Raw genomic sequence first — 23294 nt, 5'->3', positions numbered from 1 at the left:
TTCATCATTCATCATTCTAGAATCTAAATTGAAAGCAAAACATACTATTATATTACTATATACTATATACTAGATATTGAAGTTTGAAACGCCGGAACTGCCAGAAAAGCTGGAACTGCCAGAAAAGCCAGAAAAGCCGGAAAAGTCGGAACTGCCGGAACTCCCAGAAAAGCCGGAACTGTAGGAAAAGTCGGAATTGCTGGCAAAGCCGGAACTGCCAGAAAGTCGGAAAAACCGAAAAAGCCGAAACTAACAGAAAAGTCGGAAAAGCCTGAATTACCGGAAAAGCCAGAATTGCCAAAAAGGCCGGAAAACTCGGAACCACTGGAAAAACCGAAACTACCGAAATTGCCAGAAAATCCGGAAAAGCTGGAACTACCGGAGACGCTGGAAAAGCCGAAACTGCCGGAACTGTCAGAAAAGCCGAAAAGCCGGAAAAGCTGGAATAGCCAGAAATGCTGGAAAAGTTTGAACTACCAGAAAAGTTGGAACTGCCGGAAAAGCTGAAAATGCCGGAACTGCTGGAACTGCCGGGAAAGCCGGAACTGCTAGGACTACCGGAACTGCCGGGAACAACCGGAACTGCCGGGAACTGCGAGAATTGCCGGGAACTGCTGAAACAATCAGAGCATCTGTCTCTGAAGGAGAGCAGCATGCAAGGGACAGCTAACTAACATTGGGACAGTTGTATGGTACTTAGCAGCAAATACACCAACCATGCAATGTTACAGCTAGCATGCAAGGGACAACTAGCATGCAACAACAAGTATGCTAAGGACAACAAGCATGCTAGGGATAACAAGCAAGCAAGGGACAACAAGCAAGCAAGGTGCAGCCAACACATAGGTCAAGGTGGCAACATGGTGCAACAATGGCACATAATGCAGTACAATGATGGGTACAATCATGATTAATGAAGCGTGATGAGATGCAGCATAGTGATGATGGGTGCAACATGGTGTAGCGCAGTGGGGTGCAACATGGTGCAGCGCAGTGAGGTGCAGCATGATGACGAAATGCAACACAATGATAGGTGAAGGAGTCACCTTGGATAATTAGTTGAAGCAGCATGTTTTCAACTGATCTCATGTATCATCTTCTTAGAGATGATCTATGCTCTTATCTAGATAAGTCAAAGTGTTTACTTCTGTTGTAAACGTACTATCTCTCTCTCTCTCTCTCTCTCTCTCTGCTGAACTATTGAAGAACATATAAGAAGAATTGATCAAGGGTTTCCCCACACTGGGGTTTGTCCTTGGGTAGCGCCACATCTTGTGTCCTCTTGTCTTGGCTTGTCTTCTGCGATTTATGTTTATGTTCTATCTGCAGTTTACTTTAATGCTGATGTGATTGCTAATCTGGAAAAGTTATGGAGCTAACTGTGAAAATTGAAATAAATTGCTCTAAGCATAGAACATACCTAAAATTAACATGGTATCGGAGCTGAGGTGAAGACAATGCCCAAGCAAGAGTGAAAGAGCAATCACTGAAGACAGTTGGGAAAGGACAAAAGGATCAGTGGATTCCTCATCCCTCTTCAAATTCACCAAGGGTGAAGTCGAAGTAGAGAATATTATTAGAATGGCACAACGGAATATGGCCTACCTAAAGATCACTTCATTGGAAGACCGGATCTCAGGGTGGAAGGAAAGGAAAATAACTAGTTTGGCCATTATGCGAAGGAGTGTCCGAATGGCAGGGACACATCACTTGAGATATCGCAGATAACATCGGAGGTCTACCTATGGGGCCCTACCTGATGTGAGTCAGATGGTGATAGGGATGCCTGAATTCAAGAAGAGCATGAAGGTACATGTCTGAGATGTACCGAAGGAAAATCTTATAAGGTACCATTCCCCTCATGCAGCAGGTCCATAGGTTTGGAACAACCCGAGGAGTTTGAGATTCATGATCGGGAATCTCATGTATACAAGTGGAATAAAGCCCTCTATGGCTTGAATCAAAACACCTCGGGCGTAGTATGAGAGGATTGATGCTGTTTGAAGAAGCTGAGATTCACTAGGAGTGAAACCGATACAAACCATTACCCGAAGGTTGTGGATGATAGACCTCTCATACTGGCACCTTATGAGGATGACCTATTTTTGATAGGTGCAGACCCTCTCATTTGCAGAAGTAAGAGGGAGTTGGATTCCGGATGTGGAATGATAAACTCCAAGCCTGTGACTACCTCGAGGATCTTCACTTTCAGAAGTTATATGGTAGTGATGTCAGACCAGATTTTGGAAATGCCTCTGAGTTTCATAAACTCATTCGCGTTGATTTTCTTGGTGAACTTCCGTCCGGACATATGTTTTGCAGTTAGCATGGTGAGCTCATATTTGGTTGAGCCTCACTGGATTGGTGCCAAGAATCTTCTGAGGTATCTTTGGGGCACAATCTCTCATGGATTGAGATACACTGCCGGAAATATGAAACTGCATGATTATTCGAATGCTGACTGGGCAGGCAGTGTGGAGGATCACTAGAGCACTTCTTAGTGTTGGTTCTCTTTGGATTCTGCTTCGATATCATGGATGAGCAGGAAGCAGAAGTCGGTTGCTATAAGCACCGCCGAGACCGAATACATAGCTACGAGTATGATCTCGTGTGAAGCTGCATGGTTGCAGAAGCTCTTAAGTGAGTTGTTTGTACACATGATGAATACCACTGTGATTCTCTGTGACAACCAGAGGGGGGATTTGATTATTGAGGAATCCCGTATTCGATGATTGCTCCAGCAGATAGACATCAGATATTGCCTTATCTGCGATATGGTAAGTCGATGAGCGAGGAGGCTCCATTGCATTGACACTGATGCACAGGTCGTAGACATTTTGTCAAAGCCCTAGGGAAAGGTCAAATATGTGACTTTCCCGAACGACTTGGAGTTGTTGAGAGACCTTCTTATAAGGGTCTTGCATGTTGCATGCATTGAGCTCTGGGAGCTCTGGGGGGCTTGGGGTACTTACTGGAGAAACATACGACCACAGGGCGACTCACCCTCCCTTAGTGGTGCGCTATAAACAGGATGATTAGTTCTTCTGTGGGCCGGGATGATTAGTTCTCCCGTGGCAATTGTGGAACAGGATGATTAGTTCTCCTATGGGCCGGGATGATTAGTTCTCCCGTGGAAACTGTGGAACAAGATGATTATTTCTTCGTGGGCCAGGATGATTTGTTCTTCGTGGCGACTATGGAACAAGATGATTAGTTCTCCTGTGGGCCAGGATGATTTGTTCTCTATGGCGACTGTGGAACAGGATGATTAGTTCTCCTGTGGGCCAGGATGATTAGTTCTTCGTGGCATCCACTGACAGGATGATTCGTTCTCCTATGGACAGGATGATTAGTTTCCCTGTCGAGGCATCCTACCCATGCAGTCTGGGACTCATGGGAAGTACCTCTCATTTGATCAATGAGTAGGGAAATGAGGATAGGGAGTACTATCGATGGACGCATCGCTGTATCTATCGTACTCTCTATGCTTGCATGACCTCCATTGATCTGGGATCAATGAAACTGATCTCGGATCAGTATGAGTGGTTTGACACACTCTCTTGTGACATTGATCTGGGATCAATATGAGTGGTTTGAGACACTCTCTTGTGATATTGATCTGGGGTCAATAAAATTGACTTCGGGTCAGTAAGAGTGATGTGACACACTCTCTTCAGAGGAATCTGACTTTGGGTCAGTAGAGAATGGTATGAGACATTCTCGATCAATTCTTCTTCTTCATGGATCAACAGAGTAGAGCAAAGCAGAGCAGAGCAAAGCTCAGCAGATCAGAGTAGAGCAGAGCACAACAGATCAGAGCAGAGCAGAGCAGTACAGGGTCTTTGATGGCAGAGATAGTACAGTCGGACATATGGATCAACGGATGGAGTTCTCCCTAGTTGAGAGGGAGTGTTAAAATTGGCAACTAGGGCCCAACTCCATGTGGGTCATCTTATTTATGGCAGCTGATATTTTTCTTGGATCCCTCTCATCGAGAGGTGTAGGATTGATCTAAAGATCATCCGATTCCGATAAGTATTCATTGAGTTATGAATTTATTTGCATTATAAGACAATTCGTCAAGGTCGGCCAACAACAAAATAAACCCCACATGTGCTCAAAGTTTTAGTATAAATAGAGGTGGCCTTCAAGTCATTTCAACACACTTGGGATCTCTTCCTCTCTCTACTTGTCTGTGGGTTTTAGTAGGAGGAGAGATCTTAAGGAATAATGTTGCCCTGATCCAGAGGGCAGAAAGCCGGAACTGCCGAAAACGACGGAACTGCAGGGAAATCCGGAACTGCCGGAAAAGCCGGAGATTTTGGAAAAGTCGGAAAAGCTGGAAAAGCCGGAAAAGCTAGAATTGCCGGAAAAGCTGGCAAAGTTGGAAAAGCCGGAAAAGCCAGAACTGCTGGAAAAGATGGAACTGCCGGAACAGCCGGAAATGCTGGGAATGCCGGAACAGCCGGAAACGCCGGAACTGCCAAAAAAATTGGAAAAGCCGGAACTGCCGGAAACGCCGAAACTGCCAGAAAAGCCGGAAAAGCTGGAACTGCCGGAAAAGCCGGAAATGCCGGAAAATCCGGAAATGCCGGAAATGCCGAAAAAGCCGGAAAAGTCGGAAAAGCCGGAAATGCCGGAAATGCCGAAAAAGCCGGAAATGCTGGAACTGTGGGAAAATTCGGAACTGCTGGAAAAGCCAAAACTGCCGGGAACAATCGGAACTACCGGGAACAGCTAGAACTCCCAGAACTGCCGGAAACTGCCGAAACAACCTGAGCATCTGTGTCCGAAGGAGAGCAACATGCAAGGGACAACTAACTAACATTGGGACAGTTGTATGGTACTTAGCAACAAAGGGACAACTAGCATGCAACAAGTATACTAAGGACAACAAGCATGCTAGGGACAACAAGCAAGCTAGGGACAACAAGCAAGCAAGGTGCAGCCAACACATAGGTCAGGATGGCAACATGGTGCAGCAATGGTGCATAATGCAGTACAGTGATGATTAATGAAGCGTGATGAGATGCAGCATAGTGATGATGGGTGCAGCATGGTGCAGCGCGATGAGGTGCAACATGATGACGAAATGTAGCACAACGATAGGTAAAGGAGTCACCTTGGAGAATTAGTTGAAGCAGCATGTCTTCAACTGATCTCATGTATCATCTTCTTAGAGATGATCTATGCTCTTATCTCGATAAGTCATAGTGTTGACTTCTGTTGTAATTGTACTATCTCTCTCTCTCTCTCTCTCTCTCTCTGCTGAACTATTGAAGAACATATAAGAAGAATTGATCAAGGGTTTCCCCACATTGGGGTTTGTCCCTGGGTAGCGCCACATCTTGTGTCCTCTTGTCTTGGCTTGTCTTCTGCGATTTATGTTTATGTTCTATCTGCAGTTTACTTTAATGCTGATGTGATTGCTAATCTGGAAAAGATATGGAGCTAACTGTGAAAATTGAAATAAATTGCTCTAAGCATAGAACATACCTAAAATTAACATTCTTAATAATAAAACCGTTAGCTGCTGCAGCACTGGTTTTCCCACATTGGGTTTTTCCAGGGACACTTGTCCAAAATATAATGGTGTCATATTTTATGTGTGTGTGTTAGCATTTCTCAGTTCCTATTTTTCTTCCACAATATTTTATTTTGTGAAGAAATTGTAGTGTGATTAATTCGTTATTGATTAGTAAATTAATAAACTGTTAATCAGTTAGAAGAATTAATTCCAATTGCTACATTTCAAGGAATTTTTCACACTAATAACCTTCGCATATCCACAGAGATATGTGCCACAAACCCTCACACGTTACGTAGACAATGAGCCACAGGTCTGCATGGTTCCACAAAGATATCGTGCCTCAGACTTGCATTGTTCCATAGGAGATATATACCACAGATTCACACTTAACCATAGATGATATATGCCTAAGATCTGAAGTGTTTCACACAGCTAATGAGAGATCTGAAGTGTGTCTTGGAGTAAAGCGAATAGGCACTATTTATAGTGATTCGTCCATGCGAATAAATGTGTCTCTTAGGCAGGCCGACTTGATCTTGGAGGGGCCAACTTGAGCACTTGTGGGGTAATAAACCAATAAATATAAATTCAAATTTTCCTTTTTCTTTTCAAGGTCATGAAAAATGCCTTTTACAATTTTCTTTTGAAAAATACATGATCATGCTTGAATCAATAAATTTCTCTTTTGAAAATACCGACCACAACTATAATTTTTCAACACTTTCTTGATAGCAACATACCCCAGACATTAAGCACATCAATCACTACAATATCCATCAACATAGATATATCCTTATTAGCTGCCAGAGACACCTTTACATCTTTAATAAGACCATAGAGATGCATAGATTTGGAATCAAAACCACACACATTCTTATAAGGTCTAGTGATGTCCATTTCTAACTAATGCACGACTTTTAATGGCTTAACATTTGCTGAAGCATTAGAATCAAGTATACAATTGTGCAATATGAGATTGTTGATCGCTAGGGATAACAAGAATGGTTCACAATTTCCATTTTTCTTATCAAAATACATATTTTGTAAGATAACATGAGGATCCTTAGGTCATTCTCAAAGTCAAAGGCTTCCTAATTTGCCTTCGTTGAGTAGGAAGCTTTGCCATCTCTATAAGTGGGACTTGGACATTTACCTTATCCAAAACATCTGTCATATCCACATCTGGTGCAATATCATTGTTCTTAGGTTTTGACTTAGGTTTATTTTGAGTTTGCACTTGAGAACTGCCCTTCTTTTGGGATGCATTACCGAAGCTAGAACTTGCTTGGCCTTGGTCAATATTTCTTCTAGAATATTGCAGACCCTTGAATCTTCCACTATTCTCAACAACCATGATCAGTTTACCTCGATCACTAGTGATTTTGTTATGGAATTGATCAGGCTTTGGGTGGAAGTAAGTATCACCAAGCAAGATGTTAAAGGCAACACTATCGTTCACTATGTTTAAGTGCTCAGGAACTTCCTCCTCCTCCACTTGGTTATAAGGACAATATTCTTAGGAGTGATATTGCTCACAAGGCTGGCACCAGGGGGATTGTTCTTGCCCATTGGGGCAAGTGTGTTTGGAATACTTTGCTGCTTGGCACGATCTCCCTCAAGGGCCTTCTTGTCAAAGGGCTTGTCCTTGTTGAACTGTGATTTAGGAGGGAAGTTAGATCAAGATCCTCTCTCTCTCAACATCATGGATAGTTTGTTCATCAATGTCTTTTGCCTGTGCATTAGCTTATTTGTAAGTTTATCGAATTTTCAGGCAAAATCTTGCAAAGCAGGATCCATCTGAGAGCTAGGCTTAACCTTAGGTTCAATTCTAGCCCTAGGGTAATTGAACAAATCTATCCTAGCATCATTTATATTTAGCTCCACTTCAACTGCCATGAGCTTAGCCATTGTTAGTTTTTTAGTAGTGTGGAAAAAGTTGGCAAAAAGTCGGGATTAAATCCCAAAAACTCGATTTTTAAATCGGCCGACTTTTTGTAGACTTTTTCACTACCGAAAAAATCGTGATTTAATCAAATTAATCCCGATTTTATCGGGAGTCGACCGAAAAAGTCGGCCATCTCTCCCATGCCGCGGATAAGAGGCCGAAAAGGGCGAAAAAAACATATTTGCTTGTTGTTTTTGCTCCCATTCATCCCTGTGGAGAGAGTAGTTGTTTGCCATTGCCCAAGAGGAGGAGATTTGCTAGTTTTGTGGTGGGAATTTGGAGATTTGTCCACTGCTCAACGTGAGAGATTCAAAGTGCCGAATTGCTGCTGCCAGGTATGTATTTTAATTTCTCTCTTAGTCTTTGTTACACAAATGGCTTCTTAAATCTTCCTATAATTCTATTAGTTTGTTTATATCTTATTTTTGCCTAGAATTTTGAATCAAAACATTGTTTAGAATCTAGATTGAAGCAAAACTTCAACTTTCAAGAATCAAATGACAAAAATTCAAACCCTTGTTTACTGAATCCGAGTGTGTTCAAATGAGTGAGAAGAGGCATTTAAAATCCAAAATCAACAATTGCATTTGTGTTTGCTTCTTATGTGATGGGAAATTTTTAATTGTTTTCAAAAAAAATTATGCCCAGGTTCAAATTCAAGTTCAAAGTTTAAAACAAAATGCCAAGGCTTTTGGACACTATGCGGGAATATGGTGAACCTGATACTATACCCGAATCTGAGGGCATCAATAGAATGTATTTGACTTGCAAGTTTTGTGGCAAGCATATGTCAGGAGGTATCAACAGATTAAGATTCCATTTGGGGCAAATTCTGAGGCAAAATGTAGATCTTTGTCCAAATCCATCTCTAGAAATCATCTAACAGGCCATTCAATCGTTGATGCGTAAAGAGGAGGGCAAAAACACTAGGGCAACACTAAAAATCCACCTTGTAGGGGCCTCAAGAGTGCGGGGAAGTGAGAGTGCTTCTTCAGCGTCACCTTCCACGCCCATATGTCCCAAGCCCTCAACTTTCTCATCTTTTTTTGTTCCTAGAACCATACCTGGTGCACAACATAACATCAAATCGACACTTAAAAAAAGAAGAAAAGGCAGGAGCTGACAGGTTGGTCAGTAAGTGTCTTCTATGGAGTGATGTTCCTTTCAACATTACGTAGACAAGCCCATTCTACCAACCTGTGTTTGATGCTGTTGTTGTCGTTGGCCCGGGGTACAAAGCCCCCACCTTTGCAGAATTGAGAGGGCCTCTTCGTCAAGATTAAAAGGTGTTGATTGCACATCTAGATTGGAGGAGTTTAGGGCATCATGGAACACACTAGATGCATAGTCATGTTAGATGGTTGGACTGACCAGAAGGGTAGGACCCTTCTTAACTTCTTGGTTAGTTGTCCTAAGGGGACAATGTTTATGAAATCCGTTGATGCATCTGCACACATTAAAGATGCTCATTTATTATGTGAGTTGTTGGACATCTTCATTTAGGAAGTAGGCCCAGGCAATGTTGTCCAAGTCATAACGGACAACACTGCAAATTATGTTGTAGCTGACAAGTTGCTTATGGAGAGGTATCCTAACTTGTTTTGCACACCTTGTACTGCTCATTGCATTGACTTGATGTTGGAGGATATAGGTAAGATTCTTATTGTGAGGGATATTGTTGAATCATCTAGGAGCATAACAAAATTTATATATAATCATGCATCTGTGCTTAGCTTGATGAGAAGATTCACCAACAACAAAGAGTTGGTGCGTCCTGCGGCCTGCCATTACACGATTTGCCACTACTTTCATATCTTGTCAGTCTCTGTTGAATTCTATGTGGGATGTGAAGAGCATGTTTCTTTCATTGGATTGGCGTGCTTTATCTATTAGCGGAAAACCAAAGGGAGAGGGCATATGCAGACTAGTTTCATATGATCAGAGCTTTTGGGCAGGAGTAGAGGAGGTGTGTGCCATTTCAGAACCTTTGGTAAGGGTTCTTCGGTTGGTTGATGGAGACAAGCCCGCAATGGGCTACTTGTATGAGTCCGTGGATAGGGCCAAAGAAGCCATTCATGCATTCATGCTTACTATGAAGATAAGGGAGACAAGGGGTTAGGGAAACAACAGGTCATATGGAGAGTGATTGATGAGCGATGGAACAATACCCTCCATCGCCCCATTCATGCTGCAGGTATCTACCTCAACCCCGCATTTGCTTATGCATGTGCTTTCAGATTTGATGCCGAGGTGATGGATGGATTCTTCACTTATGTTGAGAGGATGGTGGCTTCCGAGCAAAAACGTGAAGATATTTCTAAAGAAATGGAGGTATATAGGATGGGAGGTGGCACATTTGGTTTTACCATGGCTATTAAGAATATGATAACCAAAATGCCAAGTAAGCTTCAGTTTGTTTCAGACTTTCAAGTTTAGAATTTCAATGTTTTTTTTTTATGTTTCTCATATTTCTTTCAACATGTAGATGCTTGGTGGACAAGCTTTGGTGGCAGAGTACCCCATCTCCAAAAGCTTGCTATTCAAGTGCTCAACGAAACATGCAGTGCCTTTGGGTGTGAGTGCAACTGGAGTGTATTTGACGAAATACACAACAAAAAGCGCAACAGGGAAAAAATTTCAAATTAAATTTTTTGAATTCATTTGATTATTTTTAATATTTAAATTTCCTAAGTACTAATTTACAATCTATGACCTTAATACATATTACAGATTGGAGTCTCAACGCCTCAATGACATGGTCTACATCTACTACAATCTTCGTTTGTGGGTGAGACAACTTCAGAAACCTCCTAATGTAGAAGCCATCTCATTAGACAATATTGATACCACTTCTGCATGGAGGGTCGAGACTGAGAGGCTGGCCATGGACTCGATTGCGGATTGGTTAGATGTGGATCTAGAGGAGGTAGCAGTTGTAGGGGAGGGAGAGCCAGAGGTAGAGGAGGAGGAGCAGCATCAGGGTCAGGAGGCAGAGCTGGATGAGGATTATGAGGAGGAGGTGACACCATCAAGGATGGGCAGCAACAGTATAGGACAGAGGCCACCTCTTTAATCGGCTTCTAGAGGACGACTGACTCCATTTGTATTTCCAGGGGCTGAGCCTTCTTCTTCTAGAGGAAAAGGCAAAGCCATTCCCTATTCCCATAAAAGGGGCAGAGGATCTCAGTGATTGATTACTTTATGACATGTAGATGACTCATGATATACATTTATTATATTTTTTGTTGATATTTTGACTCTTGAGAGTTGAGACTTAGACAAGACTCGAGATTCAGGAGTTGATTCACTATTTTGATATGTGATGTAGCACTAGACTTCATATACATGTTATATATTAGCTTTCTTTACATGTTTATGTGGAAATGCATTTATTTGATGTTGTGGATACTCTAGATGCTAAAAAAAGTAAAAAAATAAATGAATATTTTTGTGTTTTTTTAATTTTTCGGCCTTTTTGCCGACTTTTTCAAAAAACTCCCGACTTTAACGTGTTTTTCAACTTTTGGACCCTTGCCGATTTAATCCCGACTTTGACTTTTTCCACATTGGTTTTTAGGACATTGTCTCTAAGGGCATAAGGTCAAATGCCCATGGAGAGATCTAATATATGTTGATTTCTGGTAGCATCGGATATGCTCTAAGTCTCAAATTTTGCAGGGAGGTTTGGGCACATGTATTCCAAAGAACCCAATAATCGTTTTGGGAAATTCCAACCAGAGACAGTTTTATTAAAATAATTAATTATTTTTAATGGGACGCTAAGTCTATATTTAGGAAATTAAAATAATTAATGGGTATTAATCTAACTGTGGGTGTAGCTTCTAGAAGAAGATGAGGATCAAGCAGAAATGATATTAACCATTGATTAGCTTCTAATCTGGGTCGTTGAATGTCAACGAGAAGATTATTTAAAGAGCCTTGAGGGTCATTTGGAAGACATACAGAGAATTGATCAGTCAGATCGAATTGCTGAAGCTAGAGGTAGTGCAGTGATTTCGTAGTGATCACGCAGAGAGGGGCAGAGAGAGTTTTGGTTGGAAAATCTTCTCTGGAGCCAAGAATACTCAGCAGAGAGGGAGAGAGACACATAGAGGAGGCAACGCAGTTGGTAGAGAGGGTGACACAGTGCCAATAAGGGCTCATGCAGGACCCACGCGGAGCAGCGCATAAGCCTTCCACGCAGAGGCCTGAAATTCGCTGAGGAGGCTGACATTCTGAGCCGGGAGGGCTGGAGTCAGCTCCTAAGAGAAAATTGATTCCTAGTAGAGGTGATAGAGTGCCTTAGAGGCTCACGCAGGCCCAAGCAGGGGCAGCACATAAGTAACCGGGGACTCATTCGTTCAGCTGTCGGATCAGCCGGGACTTGCAGTGTAGAGTGAGGTAATCTCACTAATTTCTTCTGTCGAATGATATTATCTGTACAGGATTTCCAGGAAGGCATCCAGAGGTTGTATTCATAAATAACTTCTGCTTAATAGTAAAACCCCTCAGATTTGCTGCACCGATTTTCCCGCATTGGGTTTTTCTGGGGACATTTGTTCAAAAACAACTGTCATTTGTGTTGTATTTTCTTTCTTGCTCAATTTCTTGTTTCCGCATTATATTTAATTAAGTGAAGGTTGCAGTGTATGTATTTCGATATTTGCCGTAGGAAACTGAAGTAATTTGTTTAAAAGGATTTAACGAATAGGAGAAATATCATCAGTTGCTGCAGTAGGGATTCCGTTTAATGAATTTTCACATGGTATCAGAGGGGTGCAGGTGAGATAAGAAGAACAGTGCCAAAGAACCCAACGCTGAGCAGAAAAGGAGATCAAAATAGTTGCAGGAGGCAGCAGTTCGAATCCTAGAGATTGAATTTTTGAGGAAAGTCTCTCCCTGAGTGAGTCGACAGAGAGGAAGGGCTTCCAGATCGAAATCTTGCCGTGGTAGAGGGAGCAAAGCTGCTCCTCAGCGCGAGGAAGAGCTGGTGGGACACAGTTTTTCGGTAGATAGATTGTTGGGCTGAAAGTTCTAAAGAGAGAGGAGAAGCACAGTGATGGAATTTTTCCTCAATAGACTTCCCGCCAAGAAGTCCATTTTCTTATTGGCTGAGCAGCAGCAGTAAGAAGCAAAGAGGAGCAGTTCGACATTTTCGTGGCAGAGATGGCAACCAGTGGGCTGAGAGATCAAGATAGGTTGGATGGGGCATCCAACTATGTCATCTGGAAGGCAAGGATGTCATTCCTTCTAGATGAGCATTCTCTCAAGACCTATGTCGACAACGTGGTGGCTGAGCCCACAGATCTAGATCCGTTGAAGAAGTACCAGGCAGAAATGGCGAAGGCCAAGAGGATGATCCTTGATGGAGTAAAGGATCACGTGGTTTGTCACATTGCTAGTAGAGGGATTGCTAAGGAGATGTGGGATGCCTTGGCAACGCTGTATCAAGGATCTTCCGAGCAGCGGAAGATGTACTTAGAGCAGAAACTGAGATCTACACAGATGCAGAAGGGGGAGCGCATAGATCCATTCCTCACGAAGCTTCAGGAGACCCGGACGAGTTAGCAGCTATGGGGTCTACACCTCAAGGTTTCGAGATGGTGAGACTGGCCCTAAACTCAGTCTCAGAAGAGTGGCAAGTGTTTTTCTAGAGCATCCTGGGCAGGGCAGCTTTGCTAGACTGGGATAGTATGTGGGCAGCTCTCAAGCAGGAAGAGTTGAGGAGAGATCTAGTCAAGTGGAAGCTTGATAGAAGCAGCAGCAATGGGTCAAAGCCCAAGGAGGGGGAAGAAAATATAGCCCTTGCATCCAAGGGGTAGCAAGAGCAGCGAAGGCAGAAGAAGGACCTTTCGAAGATCAAATGCTTCAAGTGTGGTGAAATGGGTCACTCCGCAACACAGTGTCCTCTCAGGAAGAAGGATAAAGATGAGAAGCACGATCCGAAGGTTGCTCCCGCGAAGATCGAGGAGGAAGAGTTTGCCATGACAGCCGAGATACCTCGAGGAGGGAGGTGGGCTGATTTGGCGCTGTAGTTCGAAAGAGCTACAGATGGGCAGGATCCTTGAGGAACCCACCTCTCAGATCAATTCCTTGCTACGGGAGCCCAAATCAGAAGTAGCAGGGTGGACCAGTGTCAGTTAGTGCAGAGGAGTGTTGGAGCAACAGATGCAATGACTAGAACGCCAAGTCTAATAAGTGTAGTGCAAAGTTGCAGTAGTGTAGGGAGGCACAATGCACAAGTAGCAGCAACGCAGTGGCTTCAGAGGGATAGCGTGGGACTAGTAGCAATCAGATCTTCAGCATCAAGATGCATCTATGCTGAACACTTGTTTAGTAATTTGGGATGTTTTTCCGTTGCTAATGCACTAGCAGCAACAATTTGCAGTGCGGGGTAGTTGGTTGTGGCAGTGCCAGCCGCAACACGGATGTAGAAATTCAGAGGGAGTTGTAGTACAAATGCAGTGTTGACAGTGGCAGTGTCAACAACAGTACAGTTGCAACAACAGCGCCGTAGTTGGTGGAGACATCAACAGCACAGAGGATGATGTAATGAAGTCAGGGTGATGCTTCAGTGGGAGGCATTGTTAGAGCACATTCCTCGTGAAGAGAGAGTGTTGATTTCTGGTAGCATCGGATGTGCTCTAAGTCTCAAATTTTGCAGGGACACTTGGGCACATATATTCCAAAGAACCCAAAAATCGTTTTGGGAAATTTCACCCGGAGACAGTTTTATTAAAATAACTAATTATTTTTAATGGGACCCTAAGTCTAAACTTAGGAAATTAAAACAATTAATAGGTATCAATCTAATGGGTGTAGCTTCTAGAAGAAGACGAGGATCAAGCAGAAATGATCTTAGCCATTGATTAACTTCTAATTGGGGCTGTTGAATGTCAATGAGAAGATTATTTAAGGATGCTTGAGGGTCATTTGGAAGACATACAGAGAGTTGATCAGTCATATCGAATTGCTCAAGCTAGAGGCAACAAAGTGATTTCATAGTGATCACGCAAAGAGGGGCAGAGAGTTTTGGCTGGAGAATCTTCTTCGGAGCCAAGAATACTCAGCAGAGAGGCTGAGAGACACATAAAGGAGGCAACACGGTTGGCAGAAAGGGTGACGCAGAGCTAGGAAGGGCTCACGCAGGACCCATGCAGAGCAGCGCAGAAGCCTTCCACGCAGAGGTCCGAAATTTGCTGAGGAGGCTGATATTCTGAGCCAGGAGGGCTAGAGTCAGTGCTGGAGGGCAAATCGATTCCCAGCAGAGGTGACATAGTGCCTTAGAGGCTGACACAGGCCCATGCAGGGGCAACGCAGAAGTAGTTGGGGACTCGTTGGTTCAACTGTTGTATCAGCTGAGACTTGCAGTGTGGAGTGAGGTAATCTCACTAATTTCTTCTGCCGAGTGATATTCTCTGTACTGGATTGCCAGGGGGGCATCCAGAGGTTGTATTCAGAAATAACTTTTGCTTAATAATAAAATCCCTCAGATTTGCTGCACCAGTTTTCGCATTGGGTTTTTCCGGGGACATTTGTCCAAAAACAACTGTGTCATTTGTGTTGTATTTTATTTCTTGCTCAATTTCTTGTTTCCGCATTATATTTAATTAAGTGAAGGTTGCAATGTATGTATTTCGATATTTGTCGTAGGAAAGTGCAAGTAATTTGTTTAAAAGGATTTAACAAATAGGAGAAATATCATCAATTGCTGTAGTAGGGATTCTGGTTTAAGGGATTTTCACAATATACCTATGAAGGATGGTGTCATCAATAGGCTTCTATCTCTCAGGGATTTAGTTAAGTAGGTTTTCAAACCTTTGAGTATATTCCTTCACAGATTCATTCTCAGTTTTAGTGGCTTGAAGGAACTTCTCAAGGATATCTGCATCTAAAGTTGTAGCCCATCTTTTCTTGAATGCTTTGTGAAAGGTATCCCAATCAAAAATATTACCTTGGGGCAAACTAAGGTACCAATCCATAGCATTTCTATCAAAGGTTAAGGCAAACAACATCATGAATACATCTTCCTCCATTAACAACTTGGCACTCACTACCCAATAAAACTCATTAATATGTTTCTTTGTGGTGGTGGCATCGTTACCATTGAACTTAGACAACCACTTGTGATGTTTGCTCAAATCCAACGGCCTGAATGCAGCTGAATATTCCCATGTACGTAGGTTGAAGCAAGTTCTATGCGCATGGTATGCCAAGATTGATGGATATCTTCTTGGTTTGGGCTTCTCCAATGCCTTGAATCCAACTTCTCCTAAGAGATCTGTTCATTTTGATGCTATTTAATTTCTCCCATAGCATCATTTTTCTGTTTTCATCGGAACTTTAATAAATACCGGTCAGAGCTACCCACATCTGAGGTCTGGTTTCCTTCCCTGATATGTGAGGAATTATGTGATCCCTCACACCATCCAAAATTATGTAGTTTGCTTTCATTTCTTTGAGTTTATGCTCCGCTGCAAGGTTTGGATCTCAAGGAACCTGAATGTCTCAACTCACAATATCCCACGAACCATTCATCTTCAGAATCATGGTAATTCACTCCTTCCATGTACTGAAATTTGCTGCCCCATCCAACCTGTCTTCATATCGCAAATTGCTCAATGATGCCATCTCCGCAAATCAACCACGACCACAAAACCCTGCTGCAAAAAAGGAAACTCGTTGCTGCAAACTCTCATGATCTCAGATCTCTCTCTCAGAGTCTTCTAGAATGCTTTGATACCATTTTAAATTTCAAATACTAGCCAGGTTTATTTTTTCACGACAATTTATTTTATTACCAACAATTTATTTATTTAGCCAAATAAACGTTGAATTATCAAAAAACAAAATTACTGGTATTTTAAACTTTTAGAAATAAATATATGCAACAGAATTTAAATCAGAGAGATCAATCACACATGGCAAAAATAATTCACCCACAAGAATTCTCCGTCATCTATTAATCGGGAAAATTTGGGTTTTTGGACCCACAAAATGAATTTAGTCTCTAAGAAATCGACCTCCGGAAGAAATCAGCCTAATGAAATTGGCCCAAATACTCAACCAACAAAATCGACTTGCACCCTCCTTGCATGCCACTACTGTGCACTAGGAAAATCTCGACCCTCCAACAACTTGGCCTCCTCCAAATCAAATCGATCCCACTCCAACAAATCGATCCTGCAATCTCCTTCACTCGGCCTCCTGGACTCACCCTCAATCCACTTGCACTTCTCCTTCTCTGTGCTCTAGTTCACAGAGCTACTCGCTCTTAGAGAAAATCACTCTCTTCATGATGACTTAGTGTCTTCATCTCTCTGCTAGGTCTCCTTTATAATCTTCGTTAAGCCCAAACCCCTAACCCTAATCTCCCTTCTAGAATCATCTTGGAGATCAGTGGTTGATATTATTTCTAAGTAACTTAAATAATTAAATTATCTATCCTTAGAAAATATCTTAATAGTCCACAATAATTAATTGACTTTAATTATTGTACCTTTCTTAAGTTAGACTTGGGAAAGAAGACATAAATCACTTACTCCGCCAAGCGAGCACCTAGAAGAGGTAAATAATGTCTTCCTCATGCCATGACACAAAGCCTATGTAGAAGACCTTCCGAAGCTACCACTAGCTTCAAGAGTGAAGGGCTAAATACAAAGTACAAATTGCTGTGTGGGTTTCCTGAATTGTTTAAAATTAGTTCTTAAGTATAGTTTAATGCTTGCAGGATTGTTTCAGATCTGTGGTTCACTCAGTTTTCCATCAACATCTTAACTTTAGCCTTTGTTGATAAGGTACTTTGCAAGATGATGATATTTTTATTTTTCCTTTCATGTGCAGTTTTACTACTTTTGAAGCTTCCCTTGGCCAACACAGCACCTGGATCAAATTGCTATGTTGTTGACAAAAATGACTATATTTATGACTTTGTATCCTTAACTTTATTTTTCCCATTTAGTTTGTACTTCATGTCTATTTATAATTCAGTGCCATATGTGGTTGACTAGTCCTAGTTAGCAATGAATTATTCTATGTTAAAATGAAGTGTCTAAAATGTTATCTCTTGACTTCAGTTCAGACTAATCTAGTTGGCAAGAAATTTGAATATGAAGGAAAGGTATGTTATGTTATATATTTTCTTTGTTACATCAGGTTCCCTTCTGCTAAACATATTTTTTTGGGTTCCATCCTTTCAAATAATTGGATGATAAAAGGGGTTGGAAGGACAAAGATGGATCATTGTATATAATTTTATAAATGATAACCACAATGAGGTAAATATAAAGATGTTATGTTGCACGAGTTTCAGGGACATGGGGGATGATGGCAAGCTCACCCCAAATTTCCCCAGGATGAAAAAGAAATCATTTCTAAAAAATTGAATATTTCTAAAAGCTCTCCAAAATCTACCTAGGATACCTCAAAATTATATCTGTTTTCATTCTCTTACTTGGCCTATTTGGCACCGAAATAGGATGTCCCTTGTTTGGGCAGGGGACTAAAAGGGGATGTTCGGGATGTCACCAACAATCCTGAGACCATTCTCTGCCCATTGGGGGTGTCCCAATCATGGCATCTTGCCCTTAGCAATAGGGTAACTAGGGGAACGAGTCCCACAGGTACAAGGATGTGTCTTGTGCAATATTGAAAATATCATGACTGTTGTAGACTTCTAAAACCAAAGACAAAAGAAACTGTTGGCTAAAGTGGTTCTGTTCTGCTTTAGTGACAGGCTTCTTTATAAAGAAGAGAATTGTGGCTAGCAAGGGGAAAAATATGTGTCGATTGTAGCAACTGCAATTGTCAATCTTGATTCTTACCAGTGCAAACTAGAAGTTTGCTTGACATTTTCTTAAAAAAGTTGCCAAAGGGAAAACAAATTCTTATAAAAATCAATGTCAGATTGAAATTTGTATTAGTTTGTAACTTTGTAAGCGAGTTAATTTATTATGTTTGCTGGGTGAAGCACAATATAATTTTGTGGACTATGCAATACAATTGTATGTAAATGATATAAAAGATACAAATCCTATTCTTTTTAGGTATGGTCAGAATCATTTGAATTAGTCATGTGCCTACTCTGTTAGGGTTTTCTACACAGGAATTGGAATATAAGATATATATGATAATGTTTTGTATCCAACAAATGACCACAAATGTAGTCCAATGGGACTAATATATTACATCAGTATAGATATAAAGTGGGAGTGCAAAAGCAACTCCTAGGTCAATATTGGAAACAAAAAGGATGAAATGTGTGTCTAGATAAACCTGAAATATATAGCTAAGAGGAGATATAAAATAAGGTGCAAGACTCAAGTACAAGAATGTCTTGATGCTGAACAAAGGAGAGGATATCAAGAGGCCTTATGGAGATGGAGCTGGTTGCTGAGGATGAGTGAGGGGATTGCGATATAGGCTTCTCATTAGAATCATCTACAATTGTGAAGGGGCCTGTTATCCACCATTGTTGGGTAAGACCTTGGGGTCCACAGGCCAGCTTTTACTACTGATCTCAGCAAGTCTGAACAAGAAGATGATAAGGATAAAAAAACAGGGTGCTAGAGGAAGATAAGATAAAACATGAATGGAATGGAGCTTCCCCATCCTTCTGTACCTGATTTTGAAGGTACTAAGCTCCTTGTATGAGGGAAAAGCAAGCAGGTGACAAATCTGAATGTTTGATCAAATTGATAAGGCAGAAATTGTTGCTGCAGTACTTGAGTTTCAGAAGACTAAAGATGAGCTCTTTAAGATGGAGGAAAGGTGTTACATATACCTGGTATCCCCACAGAATGATGGAAAGATCGACTTTTCCCATAACTTTTTCATTCACCAAGAACTCTTGGTTGCCTTGGTTCAGCTTTGGAACTAGAGGATAACATAAACCATGTAGAAGAGTGCGTGAAATTCCAGTGTTAATGATTGCTGGACAACATTTTTGATGATATGGAATTCATATGTAAAATTGCTGTTTAGAGCGCTATAATTTGCCTTGGTTGAGCAGTAAATACCCCTTTTGCATGCCTTGCCTATGCATAAACAGTTCAGCCTCTAGAAAAGGTTGTTTAACAAGAAGGTGAAATGGGATGTTGGGTTAGCATCAAAATATGTACAATGTGTGAAAATTCCAAACTGGAATCCTATTGTGGCAACTGGAAATTATTCTCCTAATTGTTAATTTAATTTAACAATTTATTTACTGTTTGTTACAGCAAACACTGAATAAATCACACTGCAATCTACACAAATAAAACTGTGGAAGAATAAACGTGGAAGAAATGCTAGCACACACACATAAAAATAACACAGTTATTTTTGAAGAAAAGTCCCTGGAAAAACCGAATTTGGGAAAACCGGTGCAGCAGCTGAGGGTTTTATTATTAAGCAACAGTGAAATAATCTGAGTACAAATGGATGTCGAAACTAGCAATCCTACGGAGAAATATTGGCAAAAATCTGGTGAGGAATTTTCCTCACCCCACAGGCAATCTCTCGTCACAACTTGCCTTCAGAATTTCAACCTTCTGAGCCTCTGCGTCAGCCTTTGCGCTGCTCTATGTAGCTGGCTGGACGTCTAGCCTCGCACTGGACTCTGACGAAGTTGTTTTGCCTTTTGCTGACCAGAAAGATGCTTCTCTGACACTCTAGGACTCCTTCCCGGCCTCTAGAACTGAAAACGTCAATCTCTCCTAGCAAATCGACTTTGCATCTAGAGGCTACTGCGCTGCCCCATCGTCAGCCTCTTTTTGGCTCTTCCGCCTCTCTGCAAATGTACTCACCGGATCTGGAATCCTTTCTCCGGCTTCACTATCTCTGCCCCTCTATCATTGCTTTGATCTCACTAGCTCTCTCTCCGACAACCGATTGCTGCTACTCAGGAAATCGATCTGCTCATGAAATCGAACTTCTCCAGTGTCTTCTCCATCACCACATCGACCTCCTCTTATAATCCTCTGTTGGAGCGCCAACGACCAAGATTAAAACATAATCGATGGCTAAGATCATCTTGGAGTCGATCCGTGTGACTTTCTAGATCATTCACACCTTGACATAATTAACTCTGATTAATTAACCAATTTTTCTAAGTTTAGACTTAGGAAACATTAAAGAATTGGTTAATAATCTAATTAAGTTATTTTTAGGCAGAATTTCCAGAAAAGGGTTTTGGAGATCTCATGTATTCTAGCCTCTACAAAAAATTTCATGGCTAGAACACATCCGATGCTACAAAAACTAGCACAATGGAGTATGTATAATGAGACCACTTGCAGAGTCACCAAGTTATTTTGTTTTTGCAGTTCTGAATATGAAAAATACATGCATCTTGACATTCCAAATGAAGAAGATTGAGGGCTAAAGCAACCATGCTCATTAAGCTCAAGTGTGCATGTCCCAACAATATAGTTGAAGGGAGTCAACAGAAAATAAGCAATCTCCTTCATCTACTCATTGCCAGAATTAGGGGGTTTCATTACCTATGAAGGCCTTGTTTCAGATCATCATCGACAACCCTTTATTACCCTGATATCCTAGTGAACAAATCGTTAGGATTGTTTGAACAGTGATTCATATTTGACCACAGACCCATGGCAGAAGCAAGGTTAGGATCAGAAGAAAGATTATAGTGTGAGAAGTGTGGATTATATATATATAGAGGTTTATGCGTTGATCTTACTTAGTGACCAGAGCTAGCCTATATTTGAACCGAACTTATTGAAGCCGACCTTTGGAAAAAATTTTGGGTGTTTTATTTGATGACATGGCCGACATGTACTATGAAAATGGTCTAGAGCTGATCCATAATGATAAGTATGAAAGCAAGGTTGATACAATACTTGGCTAAGATGACTTTACACTAGAACATGGAGTCTCGTTTTGCATGAGGAGGCCTAGTAATAAAGGATCTTGGAAATTTTTGAAGGTTGGATTTGCCCACTGTGAAGCCTCACATGTGTTGATTTGGGGTAGCATCAGATGTGCTCTAGCCACGAAATTTGGTGGAGAGGCTAAAGCACATGAGATCTCCAATACCCAGAAATGGTTTGGGCAGAATCTAACCAGTTTGGGGGATATTAAAATAATTAATATTTTTAATGGAGTCCCTAAGTCTAAACTTAGGGAAAATAAAATATTAATGTGAATTAATATAAAACTCAGTTAGAATGGTCCAAAAGTCATGGATCAAGCCAGATCTAATTTTAGCTGTTAATTAGGGACTTAATCTCGGCCGTTGAATTGTCAACGGGAAAAGTATAAGAGGAGGCTTGAGGGTCACTTGGAGAACACACCGAGTTGATCAAGAATTCGATTTTCTGGGGCAGGGCTTGCTGAGGAAATCGAAGGAGTGATCAGAGTTGCAACTGTGGGGCAGTGAATGCAGTAGTAGAGAGGCTGAGATAGTATCGGGAGCATCAACGCAAAATCCAGGAGAGGGTTGACGTAGAGCCAACTAGAGGCCACATAGAAGCAGCCAGGAGCTGCGCAGAGCCTCCAGAGGCTGATGCAGAGCCTCGAGAGGCTGACGCTGGGCAAACACTGGGCCAGAGAGGCTGACGCAGACCCTAGAGGTTGACGTTGGGAGATTTCGTGGGGAAGATTTGGGTTGATATCTGTCTCCGACTAAGAGGTACTACTGCCGAGAGAATTCTCTGTTGCGTGAGCCATTTCTGGCACCCAAATTGTATTCTGAAACTACTTAATAATAAAACCCTCAGATAGCTGCATCAGTTTTCCCGCATTGGGTTTTTCAGGGGACATTAGTCCAAAAATACCAGTGTCACTTGTGTGCTTGTTTTTTTTCCTTCTGTTGATGATCTGTATGTGTTGAGACTATACTCGTATTTATTTTCAGTGTTTACATGGTAAATAACTTGTTAATTAACAGAACAAGTAGGAAGAAATAAATTAAAAAGTACAAGAAGGATTTCTAACAGTTAGACTTAGAAATTCCAACATGGTATCAGAGCGTGGTTGCAGATCACAAGATAACTGAGGGCATCTGTCGAGCAGAGCAGCAACAACAGAAACAATTGTCCCGAGTGACAGAAGGTGTTCCTAGCGGAAAAGCAACAAGGGGTGACGCAGTGCCTGCGTCCTCAGTTCGGGCGGGGAAGAGGATCAGTGCAATGGCAGAGAGGAGCAGACCTGACCTACACAGTGCTCGATCATCTTTCTCAGTGAGGAAGGATTGACGCCCGTGGCCAGCAGGTGCAGATTTTGCTGGTGTCGGGATTGCACAGAGCCTAGAGGCTCTAACCTTCAGTTTGTTAGGGCATAGGAGGTTGTGGGTAAGTTGCAAAGTGAAGTTGGTGGGGTACTGTGGTCAGAACAGTACCTAACAGGGTAAGACCAAGGAGGATGGAGTTGCTGCTGAGGATTTCTGGCCAAGAAATGCAGATCAGTGGTGCAGCTGCACTAACGATCGGAGTGGGTGTATCTCAACATTGGCAGAGGGGTTTCCAGGAGGGAAATCGAGGCTCAGAGGGAGTCACACAAAGAACTTCCAGGAGGGAAGAAGAGAGACTCAGAAGAGTCCAAAGAGGAGCAACGAAATGGCAGTGAACAGGGTAAGAGATCAACACAGACTGGACGGAGCCTCAAACTTCTTAGTCTGGAAGCCCAGGATCTTGTCCGTTCTAGATAGGAATTGTTTCAAGCACTTCGACTTGAACACGGTAGCGGTCCCAGTTGACCCGGATGAGAACGAAAAGTACGAGGAGGCAATGGTGAGGGCCAAGAGCATCATCCTTGACGGGGTCAAGGACCATGTAGTACCACATATTGCTGAAAAGGACACGACAAATGCGATGTGGG

The 23294-nt window shown here is 41.9% G+C and overlaps 1 protein-coding gene across 2 annotated transcripts in view; it reads left to right on the top strand.

Moving 5' to 3' along the window:
* LOC149245285 (G-protein coupled receptor) overlaps positions 1 to 23294 on the top strand; it is a 278843-nt gene that overhangs the window by 29540 nt on the left and 226009 nt on the right. For both annotated transcript variants that reach the window (XM_089457738.1, XM_089457737.1), the window contains exons 3-4: positions 17319 to 17407; positions 17557 to 17595. In XM_089457738.1, coding sequence (XP_089313864.1) covers positions 17319 to 17407; positions 17557 to 17595 — 128 coding nt within the window. The remainder of the gene's footprint in view (positions 1 to 17318; positions 17408 to 17556; positions 17596 to 23294) is intronic.

The sequence above is a fragment of the Pinus tabuliformis genome, chromosome 7 (genome assembly GCF_031772625.1).
Source record: "Pinus tabuliformis cultivar Carrire ecotype Pingquan chromosome 7, CPIR1, whole genome shotgun sequence".
Classification (NCBI taxonomy): Eukaryota; Viridiplantae; Streptophyta; class Pinopsida; order Pinales; family Pinaceae; genus Pinus; species Pinus tabuliformis.
Note: the sequence above shows the minus strand (reverse complement) of the source record. Positions and strands in the feature narration are given on the sequence as shown.